We start from the raw sequence: 19,985 nt of genomic DNA, 5'->3' as shown, positions 1-19,985 counted from the left end.
TATATGTATTAGCATCTTCTAGGACCTAAAATCTTCCAGAGATATTTTAAGTTAACATAATAAGGTAAGAATAAATCAGTAAGATACAGGCTTTGGTAGTGAGTTGTAAGGAAAGACATCGACAATATTTTGAAGCTAAGCCTAATAACCTTGAACAACCTTAAAACTGTAATATTAGAGCAATATAACCAGAGGCTGAATTTATTCGGGTGGTTTTATTTTCTACCTAACAATCTAGTAACTTGACAGAGAAATATGACTGTCAGACAGAAATGCATTTATGCTTCATTAACTTAATACCTAATAATTTTTCATTTCCAAAGAGTAATAGGAATAGCGTTACATTTATATTGCTGGGGTTGTCTGCTTGTAAGTTGCTTCTGATGATACAAGTGGGATTGATTTGTTTTCAGTCACTCTAGTTAAATAATTCTTGATTGTTAGTTAAAAAAAAAAATTTACAAACCATGGGCAGTCTCTGCATATTCTGACCTGAATGCTGATCAAGATATGATTTATCATTTGGTAGGGGATGAAGGCAAGTGAATACCAAGTTCTGCTCTTGAAAACTCTCTCAATGGCAGAGCTAGAAATGCCAAGTTGTTAATGAATTGTAATAATGTCTTAATGTTTGAAGTATTATTGAAATAGAATTTTGCACGTGTGTAAAATTGCTCAACCAGGGGCATTCTTGAAAATGACTGGAGTCTGGTGAGAATTCTTTCAGGGATTATTTATTAATTCAAATCTCCTTATGTGCTTTGTGCTTAGTAGACACAAAACTTTGTGCTTAGTAGACACAAAACTTTGTGCTTTGTACATTTTTTTTGTTTAGTTATCAAAAGAATAATAGTTCCATGATTTTGTAAAAATTAAAATTTAAAAAATCTCTTATTTTCAAAAAGCTTCTCTGCCTAACTTTGTACACAACAATGAAGGACTAACAACAAAGCTGTGAGGTTCTGATGCCCAGAACCCTTACTCTAGGAACTGGGGCTGACCTTGAAGATCACTAAGATTAAGTCACTCCCCCAAGGTCACACGCCTAGTTGTCAACAACTCATGGCTAGGATACATACCTTCAGACTCCTCAGTCACGCTTCCACCAGGTTCTGCCTTCCCACTGCTTTGAATGGATAAAGAAAATAGGGATTTCAGAAATAAAATCCTATGGCTAAATTTAAGTCTGTACCTGGTGAGGATAAAGAATTTGACCTTAGAATTGAAATCACCCATCGAATAAAATAAATCAGTATTTCTACCCAGAATACTTTAAGGTAGTTAGGAATGATGATAAGGAAAATAAAAATAATAAAAATTAAAATATATATATATAGAGAGAGAGGCTGAGAGAGACTATGATTTCCTTGTAGTTAATCCAGATGTGACAACTCCACTACAAGTACTACCCTTCTGCTTTTCTCAGCATCTTTGTCCTTCTAGGGCAAAAGAGGTAAACAATATTTAAAATCAGCCTGTGAATCTACAACATTACCTGTCACATAAATTCCACATTTCTACCTAACAAAATTGTTCCAATGTTATGACTCAGCAGATTTCTTTGGCTCCTAACAAAATCAGAATGGTGCCGGAATAAGTCGTGGAAGATAAACAGAATTGAGGACTTAAAGGATGACATTATGTTGCTCTAGCTCTGAATTTCCTTTACAGAAAACAAAGTTCTATTTCCCACCAGCATAGCCTCCATCGATATAGAAAACCCTCCATTCACTAGGTGTGCACTGACACTATCACAGTGATGTTGTTTCTATGAAATGATCCACCATTTAAAATTTCCTGGCCCATGAGGACAACATGAAACTTCAATCTTACAGTATTTTCTGGTCATAATCTTTTCTTTCATTTCCTCCATCTTCAAGTAAAATTTATCCCATTCTTATTTTTTTAAGATCTATACCAGTTTCATAGGGCCAACACTACTGCTGTTATGTTTTTTGGCTGACAGAGGCAGTAAAGTCTCTAAGTGTATGTGTGTGGCTTTTAAGTTTTTAAGTCATGTGTGTAGACACAGCTATTGTATTGAAACAGATGGCTAATGCTTCTATAAATAGGATACTTTCGAAATAAAAACCTACATCCTTATTTCAGTTTTTCCTCATAGTCTTTTAAGCTTGACGTAGTGTGTATACTTTTATTAAGAATAGAATGACTAAAATATACTTATTCTACCACAAAGAAGAAAAACATGATTCAGCATTCCTAAAATCAGAGTATAAGGGATGCAGGGCTCTCAACACCCTAATGGAAGCAAAAGAACTTTGGGTTCATCAGGCTAAGCCTAAGGCTGATATATAACTTTGGCATGATGTTCAACCTCTATAAGCCCCAGTTTCTTATTTGCATACTGGAAATTTATTATTATCTACCTTCCAGAGTTATTGTGAAGATTGCATGAAATTCTGTATGCAAAAGCATTCTGTGAACTATAGAATACTTTATAAATATAATATATTATTGCCAAGTGATGATTAATTATGTCATAAGGAAGAAACCAGTTTCCAAAGAAACACAAAGATATATTTTAAAATTGTTTATGAAAATCCCTATGTAGAATGACCATTCTACATAAAAATTCTGAATATAGAGGCTGGGCATGGTGGCTCACGCCTGTAATCCTAGCACTCTGGGAGGCCGAGGTGGGCAGATTGTTTGAGCTCAGGAGTTCGAGACCACCCTGAGCAAGAGCAAGACCCCATCTCTACTAAAAATAGAAAGAAATTATATGGACAACTAAAAAATATACATATAGAAAAACTTAGCCGGGCATGGTGGCACACGCCTGTAGTCCCAGCTACTTGGGAGGCTGAGTCAGCAGGATTGCTTGAACCCAGGAGTTTGAGGTTGCTGTGAGCTAGGCTGATGCCACGGCACTCTAGCCCAGGCAACAGAGTGAGACTCCATCTCAAAAAAAAAGTAAAAAAAAAAAAAAAAGAAGTTTAAGAATTCTGAATGTATTTAAGTGTAATTTACACAGCATGGCCTATTGGTAAAAGATAAATTTCATTTATAATTGTAAAGCATAATTTATAGAATCTTTTCCCAACCAGGTGATAAAAATAAAATTTAACTTTATGTTAAGGTATATATGATTTAAGTTTAGAGGCTATAAAGTAAACTGTAGTACAATTTCAGTCCATAAAAATATTATTCACCTAAAGGTGAATTTTAGGAAGGAGGAATTGATGTTCCCTTAGAAACAATGTTAAAAATGGAAGAAGGAAGAAGGGAGGTATCCTTGGCAAAGCTACAAAACACTAGTTATACCATAATTCTGCAGACGTAGAGTTTTGTATATCTGCCATGGAAAGTGGCAATGTCTGATTACACATATTGAAATATGAACATAATGAGAGGCCAGCCAAGCCCCTCAAAGGACACAATGCTTTATGCAGAGTTTGGAACAACAGAGAGGCGTGCGCCAAAGTGCAGAGCAAGAAACTAGTGTTCCAGATGAAGGGACAACATATTCGAAGGTTGACAAGTGTAGAACAATGTGGCATATTAGGGGAACAATCAATAATTTGGTTTGCTGGAGCATAAGTGTGTGAAGGTTTGTAGAGAAATGAAGAGATCTGAATAAAGATGCTTCCAGAGCCAGACCCTGAAGGCTTTAAATGGTGAGCTGACCAGGCTGGGGATGGGGGCGGGAGGAGGGCACTGAAGGGTATCGATCAGGGGATGGCACAATTGATTGTTTTAGAAAAAACATGCTGATGGCAGTGTGCTCTGGAGGCAGCTGGCTTTGTCATGGTCCTCTAGCATTGTTTAAGTTTATGGGTCAATGGCAACTCTAAATATTAGAGAACACAATACATTCATTTTCATGCATTAGAATAAAAGCAAGGAGGCTAAGGGACATTAAGAGGGGCTGGTCCTGTGTTTCTCAGCCTTCAGTCACTTTTGTGACACCATCATGACTTTCTCTTATCTACAAATCATTTTTATTCAAATCTGTTAAATATGGAGGGGCTTATTTTTTCACAACTCCAAAAAGGAAAAATTATGTCCTTAAGCAATAGTATTCGTTAAGTTGCAGGTTTATCTATCCCGTGTACATTATATATTAATATAAACCCAATTTAAAAGAAAAAGGCTTGTCTGGTTACCACCCTAACCACCACCCCCCCTGCTTTGGGAAACCTTGGTTGACCTGATGCCATCATTTTCCAGGTGAGGAATTGATGTGCAGGGAAATCAGATGATTTGCCCAAGTCCTCGATGTGCCACAGTCCTAGGTCCTGGGGCAACAGCAGTAACAGAACAAAACCACTGTCCTTGGGAACTTACATGCTAGTTGGGGACACAAACAAAAAACAAACACACAAAGACATGGCATAATGCCAGGTAAGCTGAAGGGCTATGAGGAAAATAGATGGAAGTAAAGGAATAAAGAATGACACCACGGTACCTTTAGATAGCATGGTCTAGAAAGACGTCTGAGCCGTCCAGATGTGTTGAGGGAGTGAGTTATGGTATAGCTGAGGATGGAGCTGTCTAGGTCCATGAATAATGGGAACAAAGACCCCTAAAGGAGAACTTGCCAGAAATGCTTGAGGAAGAACAAAGACAAGTTAGTGGTGATACCATGAAAGCCTGATTTTTAAGACCATTGTCACCCACTCCCTTGATATCCCATCATTCACCTCTTTTTTCTATACCAGAGATTGGCCAACACACACCAATTCTAGCTCACCCCCTGTTTTATTGGAACAGAGCCATACTCATTTGTTTATGTGTTGTCTATGGCAGTTGAGTATCAATGCAGAGACTCTATGGCCCACAAAGAGCCTAAAATATTCACCATCTGGCCCTTTGCAGAAAATGTTTGCCAACCCCAACTTTATATCATGCCCGTTGTTGTTGTTGTTGTTGTTGTTGTCGTCAAATTTGGACATCACACAAAAAAATGCTTTGGACATCTTTATAATAATGAAATATGCATTTTCCTTGTCAAAAATCTAGTTTCTGCTGGTAGAAAATCTGATTTTACTTTTTAAAAATTAAGTTGTATACCAATGGAAACATTTTAGTATACTCTCTTCAGCTGTAATTATTCTTTAATGATGAATTGGGAGAATAAGGTATCTGCCATTGCGTTAAGATAGGAGTGAAAAATAACCACAGTTAGCTTATGCTTGTGGTTTCCTCTTATTAGTATTCACATTACACTCTCTTTAAACTACATCTGAAATAGACTAGTAATGTTCCCTGTCAGGAGTTGCATTGTTGGGTGATGCACAAGATTTTAAAAAGATCCACATGGACAGTGTGGCCCAGAGCTACAAGTCTCTTTGGAGCTAATTACTGTCTTAAATCAAAGAGTCCTGAAGATTATCTGCAACCTCCTATGAAAAAATTGCAGCACTGATTCCACCTGGGGCTTCCTTTTTCACTTAAACAGAATGCCCAGGGTTCTGGTAGCAATATTTTTGTCTTTGGTGTAACATCCATGGAAGGTGCCTCATATTCTATTCCCTACTGAATATTTATTTCTCTTTAGAATGGAAAAATAAGCAAAAACAAAAACAAAACACAAGCAAGACTAGAAAGAATAGGGTAAAAATAATACATGGGCAATATCTAAAGACTGAGTGTGTATGTAATTGAACTCAAGATTTAAAGTAATTCAGATGAAGGGTTGGGTAGTATCTAGTGAAGAAGGAAGTTGAGAAAACTGAATTTTTAAAACATATCTTGCATTGGGAAGATTATCTGCAACCAGTTTGTTTAGTCTCAGGACACACTACAGCCTCCTACATCAGTGTGTCTTTCAGGTGTTTGCCCACGAGCTCTGCTCTCCCTGCCCCGCTCCTCCCTCTCCAGAAAGCTGACCCTGCACATTATAAAACTTTCTTTTCCAGATCTTTTCCACTGAGCCCTCTATCTTTTCACTGAATTCTCCTTCCTTAGTCTCTTCCTGAACTACTCATTCCTGATCACCTCCTATCATCATAAGGTAGAACTTGACAGTTGGGAAAAAAGATTTTCTGACTACAAATTTATGGTTGCAGGAGAAAACTCTGGAAAACATGGAAAAGCAAAAGGAACAAAATAAAAATCAGCCACAGTTACCGCCTTAGAATATTTCCTCCCTAGAATCTCTGGATCTATTTAAAATTTGGAATTTTTCTGCACTTAATTGTTTTACAGCCTGCTTTTTTTCATATAACAACATGAAAACGTTTATTTCTCTGTGTAACTAATTAGTCTTCTGAAACCTTACGATGATCACAAAATGGCAGGAAATAGTTTATTTAGCCTCCTATTGATGCGCTTTTCATTTGTTTCCCGTTTTTCGGTATTATAAATAATGCTGCAGTGAACATCTTTGTGGGCTTATATTTCTGATGGTCCCTTTGGAATAAATGGTTAGGAGAGTTAAAGCTGCACAGAAGGAAGGGCACGTGTGTTCTGGTCACCATATGTTCTGTCGCCAGCTCACCAAGACAGGCAAAGACTCCATCGTGTTCACTGCGCAAGCTCAGTCTGACGTCACATTTGGGTGTTGCTATTGTAATGTTTCCTCAGCTGAAAGTGACTAAGTAGTTCATCGTCCCTTGTCCCTGGGGAAACCTTGGTAAATGAGAGAAAAGAAAACCTGGGAGTTTGAAGGAGATCAATCCTGGACGGAGCAGAAAGACAAAAAAGTGGCTCACGACCTAATCCGAGCCTGAAATAACTCGTTCCATTCCCAGTGTAACTCTCATTGAGGGTCCACGTGACACGTGACACAGAAGGTTACGAAAAAGTAAAAATCCAAGCCCCATGGCCCTCACAGATTTTCAGTCCACGAGACTCCCGATAAGGAAGAATATCACCTCTCAGCTCTAACGTCTGTCTGTGGGACAAGATAAGTCCTTTGGTGATGAAGTGCTCATATATTCATTTTTTAAAAAGTATTTTTCCCTTGTTGAAATTTGAGCTCTTTTCTTTCTCAGTTTGTTCACTTACTTAGTCAAGAACAACTATAATCTAAAAAATTCACTCCTGGATGATATTTGAAAGAAGTCTTTTCTATGACTGAATGCCAGCTGAATCTCTCAGTTGGGCCACCCCCGATGAATATACTACTTTCAGTCTGCATCCCTGTGCTATAGTGGTTACAGCTCACCTTTCTTTAATTAAAAAAAAACAGGCAGTGTAGGTTTCTGATCATATATTTGCAATTGTCGAGGATGAGAAGTTAGATCAGGCAAGTTTTACTACTGACATTTTAGAAATCGTGGAAGGTCCCTGGCAAACTCCAGCTTTATTCTTCTCAGGCTCATGTTCAGAGACCAGAATATTCTTTTGAGACACTCAGAGTTTTTAGCAGTTCCTCTTTAAAGAAATGCTATCATTCCATTCTTTGGAGACGGTGGAACAATGCCGCTTGTGTGCTCAAACCACTCAGAGCATTAATACACTGTTTCTTTAGAAGGATTTGCTTTCCAAAGTTGAACTTTCGGAACTCAGAACACCTTATCACACTTTCACAAGCTTTCTCTCTGAAACTGGAAAGAGAAAAAGGGAGGGGGGAGCCTGTTAGGACTTGTGCCAGTTAAATCCGATCTCTCCGGGGATTTGTTTTTCTTCTGGCGTCAGATTAGATGTTCAAATCAAGCAGTTGTTTGAGGGCTGGGAGGGAATGTCCATGGGATTCTTAGTGAGGCTAATCCCGAAGCAGCACATTCCAAGGGGCTAATCTCCCCAAGTTCATTGCTTACTTGAAACGTCTCTTGGGGGAAGAGCCGGGCAAGTGACTTTTTTTCCAGTGGGCGGTCATAAGAGCATTATTAACGGGATGGCCTGCCCAGCCGCAGCAAAATGAAAGCAACAGGAGCTGCTCGGGGGACTGCCTTTGCCAGCACCCAGAGTCAGTGGTCAGGTAAAATGATTTCAGCTAACTTTTCTCTTGTTCGACTTCTCACTGTTGGATCTGGGGACCTAGAGGAAGACCAAAGACCAACACCCAGGGAGGTGTTGGGGGACAGGGCAAAATGAGCATATGCATTCAGTACCTTTGGGCCTTTGGTGTTTTGTTCTGATGAAGACAGGGTATACGTTTGAAACAAGAGAGTGTGGCAATGAGAAGCATGGTGAAATGTGCTTTGTAATTTGTTCCTATGAAGTTAGTGGACTCTATTTTCTAATCTTGCGATTACTAGTCTGGTTTGTTTTTCTGTTAACTTGTCCTGCTGAAGAGGGGATCGCAGTGGCACTTTCCAAGGCTTTTTGGAGACAGGTTTAACACACACTTTGTGTATGTACTTGTAAACCATTCCTACCTAGAGAAGTTCTTGATTCTGTGGCTGGTGGGGACTGCATAGTAAAAAGATTCAAAGTAGTTTGGGAACTGTTGGTAGCAGAGACTTTGTGAAAAAAGAGTGGAAACCTGCTTAAATGAAGTGACTTAGTTTATTTCTTTATGAAGCATTATTTACATATTTTTTGTTTCTATCATTTTGATGCTTTATTGACTGTATATTTAACTTTCAAAATTAGTAGTTGCTTTATTCCTCAAGGGTAATCATTATACTTTGTTCAGTGTGAGTGTCCTCATTTTTGTTTTGAATATGATGTCTTTTAATTATTAGCCTTTGAAAAACACTTCCCTATTAGACATCACACACGACCGATAATGCAGACAGGCAGGAAAGAAACCAGCCCTTCACAAACTCAGTCGCGGTTATGTGACCATTCTACATTTAGAAAATAACATGCAAAAGTGATTTTCTAGGGCCTGTAGAAGCCGTCTTTTCTAAGAGTACATGAGATATCCTAAGCATATTTTAAAAGAAAAGATTTTAGGGCACAATGTCTGTTAAAGTTTTTTATTTGGAGAGAATGAAAGGGTCAGCTAGAAACGCAGCATGTCAAAACTATTTCATGCTTTCTAATAACGAGGATAACCATTCTGGACTAACTTGGTTGGATGTTGAAGCAAAGTATAACGCTTCATGCAGGGTAGTTCAAAGCCTTTGAACAAAAGAAAAGGAAATCAGGTAAGAGAACAAGTTAAACCATGATTATGCATCAGATATGCCCTCTCGAAGAAGATAATTTAAAAAAAATCTATTATCTGTTCGCACAGATTAAAGAACTCAATAAAAACACGCTAAAGCAAAGGCCACGATAGAGCATAGTAAATTACGCATGCTATTTTGTAGAATTCCTAATTCACGTGTTATATGTGCATTCTTTATATTATATATTATACTTTCCTTCTCAAAAAAAGAATCCAATTTAACTATAACTGATGGAAAGATTTTTTTAATGTTATGTTTCTCTTTTTCCCCCCTTCCAATTTCCTGTGCCTTAGCAAGGGAAATGGTTAATCTGTTAATGATAAGAAATAGAAACTGTATCCTCAATCTTTTTGCTAACAATGAGGTAGCTTTTCACCTTTGAGACGTAATTAAGTTGCCAAACTGTGCACAAGTCGAATTACTTTATATTTAAAGGCTAACAAACAAGTTGGCAATCCATATGTAGTAATTCTTAGCACACACCATCTGACTAAAAGTTCCAGGGCCTTCCAAGTGGACGCTGGGATCCCTGAGCAAGATAAATAAGGAAGGTGTCCTTGAAAAGCTTAATCCATTTGTCATGGCCTCCCATGACTCCTAAAATTAGGAGTCTTGTGATTACATGTGTTTGCTGTAGACATCATAATGGCTTTACTTCTTTCTCCTAGTCTGATATCTTCCTGACATCCCAGCCTCATCCTTTACCCCAGGGAGAGGGAGAGAGGAAGAACCGATGACAGAGTGTTCATTAATGCACATTTGAGGACTGGAAAGGGGGGAATGAGGAGAAAGATGCAAGTGTGAACTAGTTCTAAGACAAGTCCAACTCTGGACAAATGCCAAGGTGTTCCTGGGCATGCTCAGATGGCATTGCCCTTACCAAGGGTATTTAATATCAATAACACCTAACATGGAGGGGCAGTTTAGCAGAGTGGGTACGAGTGTGAACTCTGGAGTCAGACTACTCAATTTTTTTTTTTTTTTGAGACAGAGTGTCGCTTTGTTGCCCAGGCTAGAGTGAGTACCGTGGTGTCAGCCTAGCTCACAGCAACCTCAAACTCCTGGGCTTAAGCAATCCTCCTGCCTCAGCCTCCCGAGTAGCTGGGACTACAAGCATGCGCCACCATGCCCAGCTAATTTTTTCTATATATATTTTAGTTGGCCAGATAATTTCTTTCTATTTTTAGTAGAGACAGGGTCTCACTCTTGTTCAGGCTGGTCTCGAACTCCTGACCTCGAGTGATCCACCCACCTCGGCCTCCCAGAGTGCTAGGATTACAGGCATGAGCCACCGCGCCCGGCCTGCACTGCTCAACTTTAAACCTTGGCTTTAGAACTTACTTGCTGCATCTCTCTGCCTCAATTTCTTCATTGGTAAAATGGATATAATAAGAGTGCTTCCCTCACAGAGTTCTGACGAGGCTGCATGGAGATAATACATGTATGGCACAAGTTCAAGCACAGAGCATGCCCTTACTAAATGTTAGCCATTGTTGTCACCTACTGAGCTCCTGCTATGGGCCAGGTACTTTATCTGAATCGTCTGGTGTGATTATCACAACAACTCTTCAAAGTAACTATGATTATACACATGTTAGAGATGAGGTTCAGAGAAATTAAATAGCTTTTCTATATTCCTTGTTAGTGGCCAACCAGGCCTTCTGGGCACCTACCATTTCCAACACAAAGGAAGATCAGTTCAAGTCAGGTTTGCTACAGCAATTTCGTAGTTCCCTCATCTGAATCTTCATCCAAACTTTTAGCACCAGAATCAACCCAGGAAGAGTCCCTTTTCTTGGAGTGAAAGCATGGTACTCCAAAATAATAACAACACTACGTGTTAGGTATTACTCTTATGCCCATTTTATAGATGAGGAAAACTGAGGACCCAAGAAATTATGTGACTTTCTCCATGCCACAGAGTTCCCTTCACACCACTGTTTCTAACTGCAAACCTCATACTGTATCCATAATACAGTGTTTCCCACTTTCTCTCAGGGAATATTGGTCAGCACTCCCTAAAATTCCCAGGTGCTCCCTCAAAAGATCCTTCTGAATACTGGCCAAAGTGGGACACGGAAAGAAAAGCACATTCTCCTTTTTTCACTCCCCAAGATGTAGGAAAAGTTGGTTTCAGATATCCAGTGAGGAACATTTTACCGTCTTTCTGCCAAGAGATATTATCAATGAAAGTATTCAGTGTCTAGAGAAAATCACAGCCTATGAATAGTTTAGCTTACAGGATTTTTACAAAGATAAAGATTGGTTATCTATGCTCCTAAGCTCATTTCTGTTGCAAAGATATAGCCACTAGTTTTTTCTAGGTTTGAAAAGAAAAGTCTTTGGGAATAGACATTGGGATTTTTTTCATGTTTAGCTGACAAATAAAATTGCCAATGTTACCTTTGTGGTGTGAGGATGCAGAGGCCCACCTGGACCCGAGGATCTCTGAGGCAGACTGGATGCTCCTTTTCTTGGGGATAATGCGTGAACACCCAGAAATTATGGACCTGATTGTGACCACAACTGAAACAGGGTGCCCCTCGACCATCCCTCATGTTGCTACTTGTGAAATGTGCATTGCCATGACTATTAAACAACTACGACCTTTTGGGCCACCCACTTGTGTAGACATCCCTTGTGAGAGAGGAGAGAGGGGAGAGACTGAGGGGTTGAGGGCCCACCAGAACTGAGCACAGCTTTTGTAGATATCTGAGTCATTGGCAGAGTCGAGACCAATTATGGCCAACAAATGGGGGCTTGTAACAGTAAACACCGGCCATCGAGACAGACCAAGCAAACAGTTCAGTTGTGCTTTAGCCCTATATATATTCTGAGAGTACGAATTTAGTACTGATGCTGGCTTACAGAAATGATACCCCATAGAAATAACATTACAGGTTTCTCTAGCAATTTCCATCTTAAGTGTTCAGAGAAGGAATCCTTTGAGCAGTTTATTGGATCTCATGGGAGACTCCTCCACTATTTCAGGTGTGGTAAAGAAAAGGGTGAAGGGATGCAGGATGGACACTGCTTTGGAACAAAGACTGTACAGTTTGCCCGAACATCCTTTGTCTGTGGGGGAACCTAATCTCAGTGGCAGCACTTCTGGGAGGATAGTCCCAACAATGCCCATTCTAAGAAGTTGTATATGCTGTGCTTAAAGGCATGTGAGATGCAAACAGGAAAAATGTGCTATCTTTCTTCCTTCTGAAGACATTACCTGTGAAATTTCGGACTGTGAAAAAGACATTTATCTTCCTTATGTTTCCATTTCCTTTTTTCCTCTCTGTACCTAAACACCACTAATTTGGATTTTAGAAAAATCATGGTGATAGATTAGGGCTTTTGAGTTATGCAATTTTTCTTTCCTTCTATGAGGAAAATCTAATGGAAGTGTCAGCCATGAAAGCTTGTACTTATTTAGATGTATCTCTTCCCACTACTGAATATTTGTTTTCTATAAGGTTATAAAGATACTATTCTATCCCTCCAAATTTATTTTCTCTGCAAATAGTATTGTATGTCTGGCCTTCAAAAACCATTATGAATTTGTGTATGATTCCATCACTAACATTTTTTTTTACTATGGCCATTTCCTTTAACTTTCAATATTACAATGTAAAATAACCTAATCAGCAGGTTCTGGGAGTAACCAATATCATTATATGCAGTGTTTATGTGTGAAATAATCACAATTTCAATTCAGTTTATGATATACTAGTTCATTATGTGATTATGAAATTTTGCTTTCTAGTCAAAAATATTTAGAGGTTATGTTCACCTTTCCTCTTTTATTTTTTTTTTTCAGGCTCAGAAATCCTGGATAGAAAGAGCATTTTATAAAAGAGAATGTGTTCACATCATACCCAGCACCAAAGACCCCCATAGGTAATCTTGCTGTCTCTAATGTATCTAGGAACATGAAGCAGTGATTATGGGAATAAACTACAAGAGTAATTCCTGTTGTGAGGGAAACACTGTCGAATTAAAGATCTTTTTTTATTGTTGCTGGAAATCTTTGAAGCAATCTTACTTATACACAGTATATAATATGCCATGCCTACAGTTAAGTCTTAGTCTAAGAGCATATGTACCATGGCAGAAGGAATTAATCACTGTATATAACAGTGGGTTATATTTTTTGTTATGGTTACTGGTTTACTCTTCTAAGCATTTCATCCAAATGCTTAATTTGTACCAACATGCTCTGTAGGAAAAAAGATAATTCTAAACAAAAGACATCTAGCAAATTACTAACTAGACTACAGACTTTCAGATGCCCATTCAAGCACATTTTTAGTACATTCTATACCTTTCTGAAGATCAACAAGATATAAGGTGGGAAGCATTTATGATAAAGTAGTATATGTATGTCTGGCAATGCCTTTATGAACAGGAAATTTAATAAAGAAATTTAAAATATAAACTATGGAGTTTTTGAGACTAGCTGTGTAACCTTTGGCAAATTACTTAACCTTCAAAACTATAATATTTCATCCATAAAATGGATGCTAAATTGTTAGTGTTTAATGAATTGTAGCTGTATATTGTAACTATTATTACTAATAGTCATAATAGTGGTAGTAGTAATGTATGAAGGACATTTTCATGATAGAAGGAGCAAAGTTTGAGTTTTCAAATATCTTGTGAATATTTTTTTTTCATTGTTTCTTCAAGAACCCTTAAGCCTGCAGATTTTTATTCTCAGAATTGGATGTTTGACAGCAAATGTCAATTGGGAAGAGACAAGTTCGGTTGTGACTCACATATAAGTGAGATTCCTCATTTAAATGTGCATGTTAAAGTTCTTCCCTCAAAGCTCTTCAGTGTCCTTCGTGCAAGATTTGATCGAGGGGAGGAATAAGAAGTAGAAAAATCTAGAGACCTTTTGTTTGCAGGTATCCAATTCTGAACAACATGCCAGGTGCAAAAAGGCTGGGTGAAGGGCAGGAGGCATGTTCTAGCTTAGACAGCTAAAGGAAAACAGGGAGGGAAGAGAAAAGGAAGGGTATGTATGTCACAGAAAGGCTGAGTTTACCATTTGCCTGTTACAGCCGCATGATGGAATTCCACCTAAGAATTGACTGAAATCGCTCGGCACAGATTGTAGATTTCTCCTGCAGGTTGTCTTCAATTCCAGTTGTGGCTAATACCAGGAGTTCACATTTATCTCTTCTGTTACAGGTGCTGCTGTGGGCGTCTGATAGGCCAACATGTTGGTCTCACTCCCAGTATCTCTGTGCTTCAGAATGAGAAAAATGAAAGTCGCCTCTCCAGAAATGACGTCCAGTCCGAGAAGTGGTCCATCAGCAAACACACTCAACTCAGCCCGACAGATGCTTTCGGGACCATTGAGTTCCAAGGAGGCGGCCATTCCAACAAAGCCATGGTAATCAGAAAGCCATTAAGCCATTCCCAGATGCTCTTGCAAGTCCTACAAAGGAGTGGTGAAGAGCCCAGGATTTGGTCTTTGGGCCTAATCTCAACTCTGCCACTTTCTGATATGGGGTGACCCACTCTGAGTACCTTGCTCCTGTGGGTCTCAGCTCTTCCTCTATAAAACAGGGGAAAGAAAACCTCCCAGAATTTCTTGAATAATTAGTATGATATCAGACACAGTGACTATTATTACTTATAAAAGAAATAGCTTTCTATAGTTACCCACTGTTTATTATGTTATTTTTGGAGTCTCAATCACTATGACATATTTTCCTAACTCCTTTTATTTTTCTTTTGGTGAAAAACATGTTACCTTTAGGTTTCTGTGTTTGTTCTATTGGTAACTAGCATTTCTCTCATTTCAAGGTAGAAATGATCATCTCTGCCTCTTTCCTTCCCTGGTGTAAGACAGATCTTGCTATCCAAATTGAGCGCTTTTTCTCCAAGCAGCTGTGTTCAATAATGTTCTCAATAGAAGGGTTCTATATGAAAAGTATTTTGGGGGAAGAAAGGGGGTTTTAGGAAATATACAAGTTTTACTTCTAATTGTTGTCACTTCTAAATTTCAGCTTTTATCATGGACTGCTCCCTATTTGGCTGACAGATTTTGCCAGGAGAAAAGTATAGCATGTGTTTTGGATATTCTGGAAATGCTGTAGTCCAACAAACTTGCTTGTGACTGTTAGAAGACAGTGAGTTAGCTAAGGGCGGAGCAGTAGGAGGTGGCTGTTCTTATGCATGCCATGGAGTTTTCTGAGTTTGGAGAGGAAATTTTGCTTAGAGAAGCATACTGCAAAATACAAGGGGAGTCATCTCTCACAAGTTGCAGTCTAAAAATGTGCAATAAAACCACGTCCCTCTTCTTTTTTCTCACGTCTCCCCGCCTTCCTCTCTCCTCTTCCCCCTCCTCCCACTGCAGTAATTCCTTTACCAAGAATGGTTGACTAAGTTATTCTCATAGCTCTTATCTAAGTAAATCAATTTTGAGATATATATTAAATTAAAAGCAATGTTTAGGGGGAAAAATGCTATTTGCAGCCTCCAGCAAGGCTTGGAAAAACAAAGAATGGGTTAGTTAATCGTGGCCTATATAGAATCAAGGAAAATGGAGATTTGTCAAGTTCCTCACTCACTTAAGGGATCTATTTGCCCACACAAGTTCAGTAAGTGTCCCCAACTCATACAGTCACTATGCACAGTATGAGATTGAACCACATACAGTTAGATTCTCTGGAACTATGTGTTAAAAGTCATGCAAATTCTCCCTAAAAGTGTTGCCAATGAGGAAGAGGCTTCCTAGCAATAGTCATTGCAGAGTGGCACACCGAGTGGCTCTCCAGGATGCTTGAATGGTGCCTGCAAGCATCCTGCCGTAAGCCCCGTAGGTATTTGATAAGCATGTGGTCCTCATTTTCATTGTTAATATTTAGTGTCAAATATGGAACATAAACAAGCTTGTAAGTAAGAACATCCCTCCAAAGTCATCACTTTGAAAGACTCTAATTACTGCGATGCTGCCATTGTCCAAACGTGCATTGGTCTGTCTTTTGGGGACTGATTTCAGATAATTCATAGATCACAAGAGAAAAGCAGTCTATATTTTCATTAAATGATAGTTTTAATGGAAAATTAATCTCAAGTACCTGAAATTCACGAAATTTAGAGCTTCGCCACAAATAACCTCTGCTAGTTCTTACAAGTCCATTCTGTTTTCTAAAGTTTTCCATCATTAAAAATATCTTTAAAAATGAAGTATTAGTTTAGTAGTGAAGACTGTGGATTCTGGATTCAGATAGTCCAAGTTTAGCCATCATGTACATGCTGTGACATAGAGAACGTTACTTAAATTTTCTGAGCTTCATAATTTATTCCGTCCTATAGATTGTTGACACTATTATCATAAGCATTAAATGAGATGGCATATTTAAAACGTATGACACGGTACTGGGCACATAATAAACATAAAATTAATTTAGCTGCTATTTATATTACTGCCATCATTATTATTTGCTTCTGGCTCTGAAAGAAATTGCAAAAACATTTTGGCTAATACTTTGAAGGACACTCATTTGGATGTATATGTCTTGGTATATTATTTTGGAAAGTCAAGTTATACTTTTTCAGTTAACACTTTTAAATAATTCCAGAAGCTCTGACCCCTTAGTCTGCTGGTTGATCACAGAATCTAAAGCCACAGTGCATTTTATTTATAGCCTGGCTCTGTCACTCACTGGCTGTGTGACTTTGTCAAGTTTACTTAGCTTCCCAGCGCCTCAGTTTCCTCACTAGTAAAATGGGCATAGTAATTCCTACTGCATAGAATTGTCTCAAGGATTAAATGAGTCAATATATGTTCAGTGCTTAGAATAGCACCTGTTAAAGCTAAATAAGTGCTTGCTATTGTCATTCATTCTACTAAGAGTTAACTTGCTATAGCTAAGAGAGAGGCTTTGTGATCCATTAAAAGAAAATGCATAATCTTGAAGTCAGACAGAACTGGATCTAAACCCTCACTCTCTCAATATCTAACTAGAAAGTTTTGGTTAAACCATTTAACTTGGCTAAGACTCAAGTTTTCTTATCTATAAAGCAGGTATAGTTACCTTACTTGATGTTTATAAAGATTAGAAAGAAAATAAAAAGCACCTGGTATGCAGCCAGCGCTCAAGATATTTATGAAATTAATAGAGATGGAACAGTGAAGCAGCCTTTTTCCTTCACTTCCTGGGAGTCCACAGACACGTTAGAATATTTCCACAGGAGTACCAGGCTGCATAAGTCAGCAAGCTACTGCTCTGTTTTATTGAACAATGGCATTGGTGACAGTCACTCACAGAAGGATGGTGCTGTGAACACCAGCCCATCACTGATGGAGACGTGGTCTGTGACATACTTTGACTTCCCCATTCAGTCAATCTCCTGCGTCTATTCATTCCACCAAACAAAAAGTGAGATACTGTTACCTGTGTACACCTCGACAATTAAACAGCTGCTGTGGGTGTGCTATTATGATGGACAAAGCCAAGATCCCTTCTCGTTATATAATTTTTCTCTATCTGAACTTCTTTTCCCCCTCTTGAAAATGTCTTGTGAGTTTGAGAGACACTAAGAACCCTAGAGACTGAAACTCCAATGAGTTTATTAGAACGTGTGTCCCTCAAGGTGTTAATCAAAATACTTTTGCAATTGCTTTCAGAATCTGTAGCAGATGATAATGATAATCACAATAATAATAGCAACTAAAATTCATTGAACATCCACTATGTCCCTGACACTGTGGCAAGTACTTACCTGCATTATCTCATTTTATGTTTATGATAGTAGCAGCATTATTCCTACATGATGGAGTAATATATTGAGGCTTAGAAAACTGAACTCATTTATACCATGTCACAAGGCAAATAGATGCTATATGTATATTATGCCATTTTACAGTTGAAGGGAAGACTCTAAGAGGCAGATAGATCTTTGACTCTGCTCCAAAGAGGGACAAATATGGACACTGAACGTTGACAGCTGTCCTCAGGCCCCACAAGGCTCCATGGAATGCAGAACTGTTTGTTGGTGATCAGGTTAGGTAATATTGACCACAAACTTTGTAGAACCCAGTGCAAAATGAGAATGTAGGACCCCTGGCAGGGATAGGAAACTCAATTTCCCCTTCCCACGGCTGGTAGCCCCAACTCTCAGTGGATGGGGGGCCCTCCCCCACCAGGGGATTATCACCTCCATTCTAAGGTGCTCAGTATCTGAGGGGGGTGAACTTCCTGCCAGGTTGCCCATGAAACACACCATGGTGCTGCCACCCAAGGCAGAGATAGCTGCTCCCTTCTCCTCACCCTGAAATGCTGCAGGCCACGTGCCCAACCCTGACCCTGGCTGTCCTAGGAGCCAGCAGGGAAGAGGGGCCAGGAACTACATGTGAGCCGAGGTTCTAAGCCCCGTACACGTGCTCCACTGTCCCATAAGACTTCATTTACCAAGTTCAAGGATAAAAATATTAAGAATTTTAAGACAGCTGGTGCACACCAATGAACCCCAAGCATTGCCCTTCTGAGCAGTGTGACTGCTCACACGTCACGCACCCACGAAGCTGGCTCTGAGGTTAGTCTCTGAGGACAGGGCTGCCCCAGATGGTCTCAGAGCAGCCACTATGAGGACAAACCTATCTTTCTGAGTCTAAGCAACCAAATGAGAACCATGTTTCCTTTTATTACAACCAAATATTGAACAAGTGGAAGTCCCAGCTATTTATCCAGAAACAAATGAGCATTTTGTCTACTTTGAAAACTTGCCCTTGAATTAGTCTGTCTCCTGTCTAGACAAAGGGGTGCAGTTGTCCATGGCTCGGCGGTCTCATTTTACCAGGCAGGGTGTCGTTTTGTGCCCGCTTGTGCCTTCTTTATCTGCCATCCTCTCGAACAAACCAGCAGGCATCTTGGACCAGGCAAAGTCAGCAGCCAGTCTGTTAAAGAGTTCCAGCCTTTCCCCGGGGAAGGTGTGGTTAATCATTCATCAAGATTTGTCAGCCAGGCCAAAATAATATGCCCTTGATCCCCTGCTTCTGACAAGAATTCTTGAAAGTTTAAATCATTCTTAACAAAGTGGCCAAAAAACTCTACAGGCAAATTGACTTCTATTAATTTTTTTAAAAAAAAGATGTAACATTAATTTTTTTCCTTCAAAGCAGCCTGAGATAAATCCCTTGTATCTGCAGAATGCCGGTGTGGTCTGGACACAATATGAGGCAGTCTGCAGGAGTTTGGGGAGAGGATATAGTTGGAGAAGAAAGAAATCATAGTCATTATTAAAATGTCAGCCACGTGAGCGCCATATATGTCTCTGCTCAGGAACATTGGGTATCTCTTTTACCACGTAGTTGGTACAGGAATATGTCGCAGAACTTTAGCCACTGAAGGCACTCAAGGGACCAGATGCAGTGGTTCTTAACTTGGAAACTTTTGGACTGACAAATGCCCATGTCCAAGACTCACTTCCAGAGAGTCTTATGAATTGGTCTGAGATAGAACCCAAGCATCCGAAGTTTCTCGAAAGTTACCCAAGTTATTGTAGTGTTCAGCCAGGCTTACACATCACTAATTAATCCCAATCCCTCTACCTATTTTATAGATGAGGCAACTGGAGCCCAGAGAAGTTAAATTATTTTTCCAGAGTCACACAATTGTTTAACAACATAGTTCTTGAACCCTGTCTTCTCAGGACTCCCTCTCAGTTCTGTTTCTTCTCCAGCGTGGATGCCTGGTGCAAGCCATAGGAGATGCTTTTTTGGGAAATATATGTGTAGGTGATTGAAAGGATGATCATTACTACCACATTTCTAGCTCTTTTATATGGGTTTTGAAAACTTCATAGTAGAAGTATAAAGTCACTCACGTTTTATGAGGTTAAACTCTATAAAGTTGTGAGCAGGAAGAGGTCTTTGTAAACTTCTGTCTTAGGTTAATAGAACCATTTTCTGAGCTCTTCTGAGTAGTTTGTGGTGTTTGGTCCTCA

General features: G+C 39.2%; 1 protein-coding gene across 2 annotated transcripts in view; it reads left to right on the top strand.

Moving 5' to 3' along the window:
• TRPM3 (transient receptor potential cation channel subfamily M member 3) overlaps nucleotides 1–19,985 on the top strand; it is a 504,274-nt gene that overhangs the window by 222,724 nt on the left and 261,565 nt on the right. The window contains exons 1-3 of one of the 2 annotated variants that reach the window (XM_045563926.1): nucleotides 7,832–7,888; nucleotides 12,841–12,920; nucleotides 14,217–14,421. In XM_045563926.1, the coding sequence (XP_045419882.1) occupies nucleotides 14,419–14,421 (3 nt within the window). In that variant the 5' untranslated portion in view covers nucleotides 7,832–7,888; nucleotides 12,841–12,920; nucleotides 14,217–14,418. Of the gene's footprint in view, nucleotides 1–7,831; nucleotides 7,889–12,840; nucleotides 12,921–14,216; nucleotides 14,422–19,985 lie in introns of those variants that run through there. The other variant, XM_045563925.1, reaches the window with a different exon arrangement.

The sequence above is a fragment of the Lemur catta genome, chromosome 10 (genome assembly GCF_020740605.2).
Source record: "Lemur catta isolate mLemCat1 chromosome 10, mLemCat1.pri, whole genome shotgun sequence".
Taxonomy (NCBI): Eukaryota; Metazoa; Chordata; class Mammalia; order Primates; family Lemuridae; genus Lemur; species Lemur catta.
This window is presented reverse-complemented; position numbering and strand designations above follow the sequence as displayed.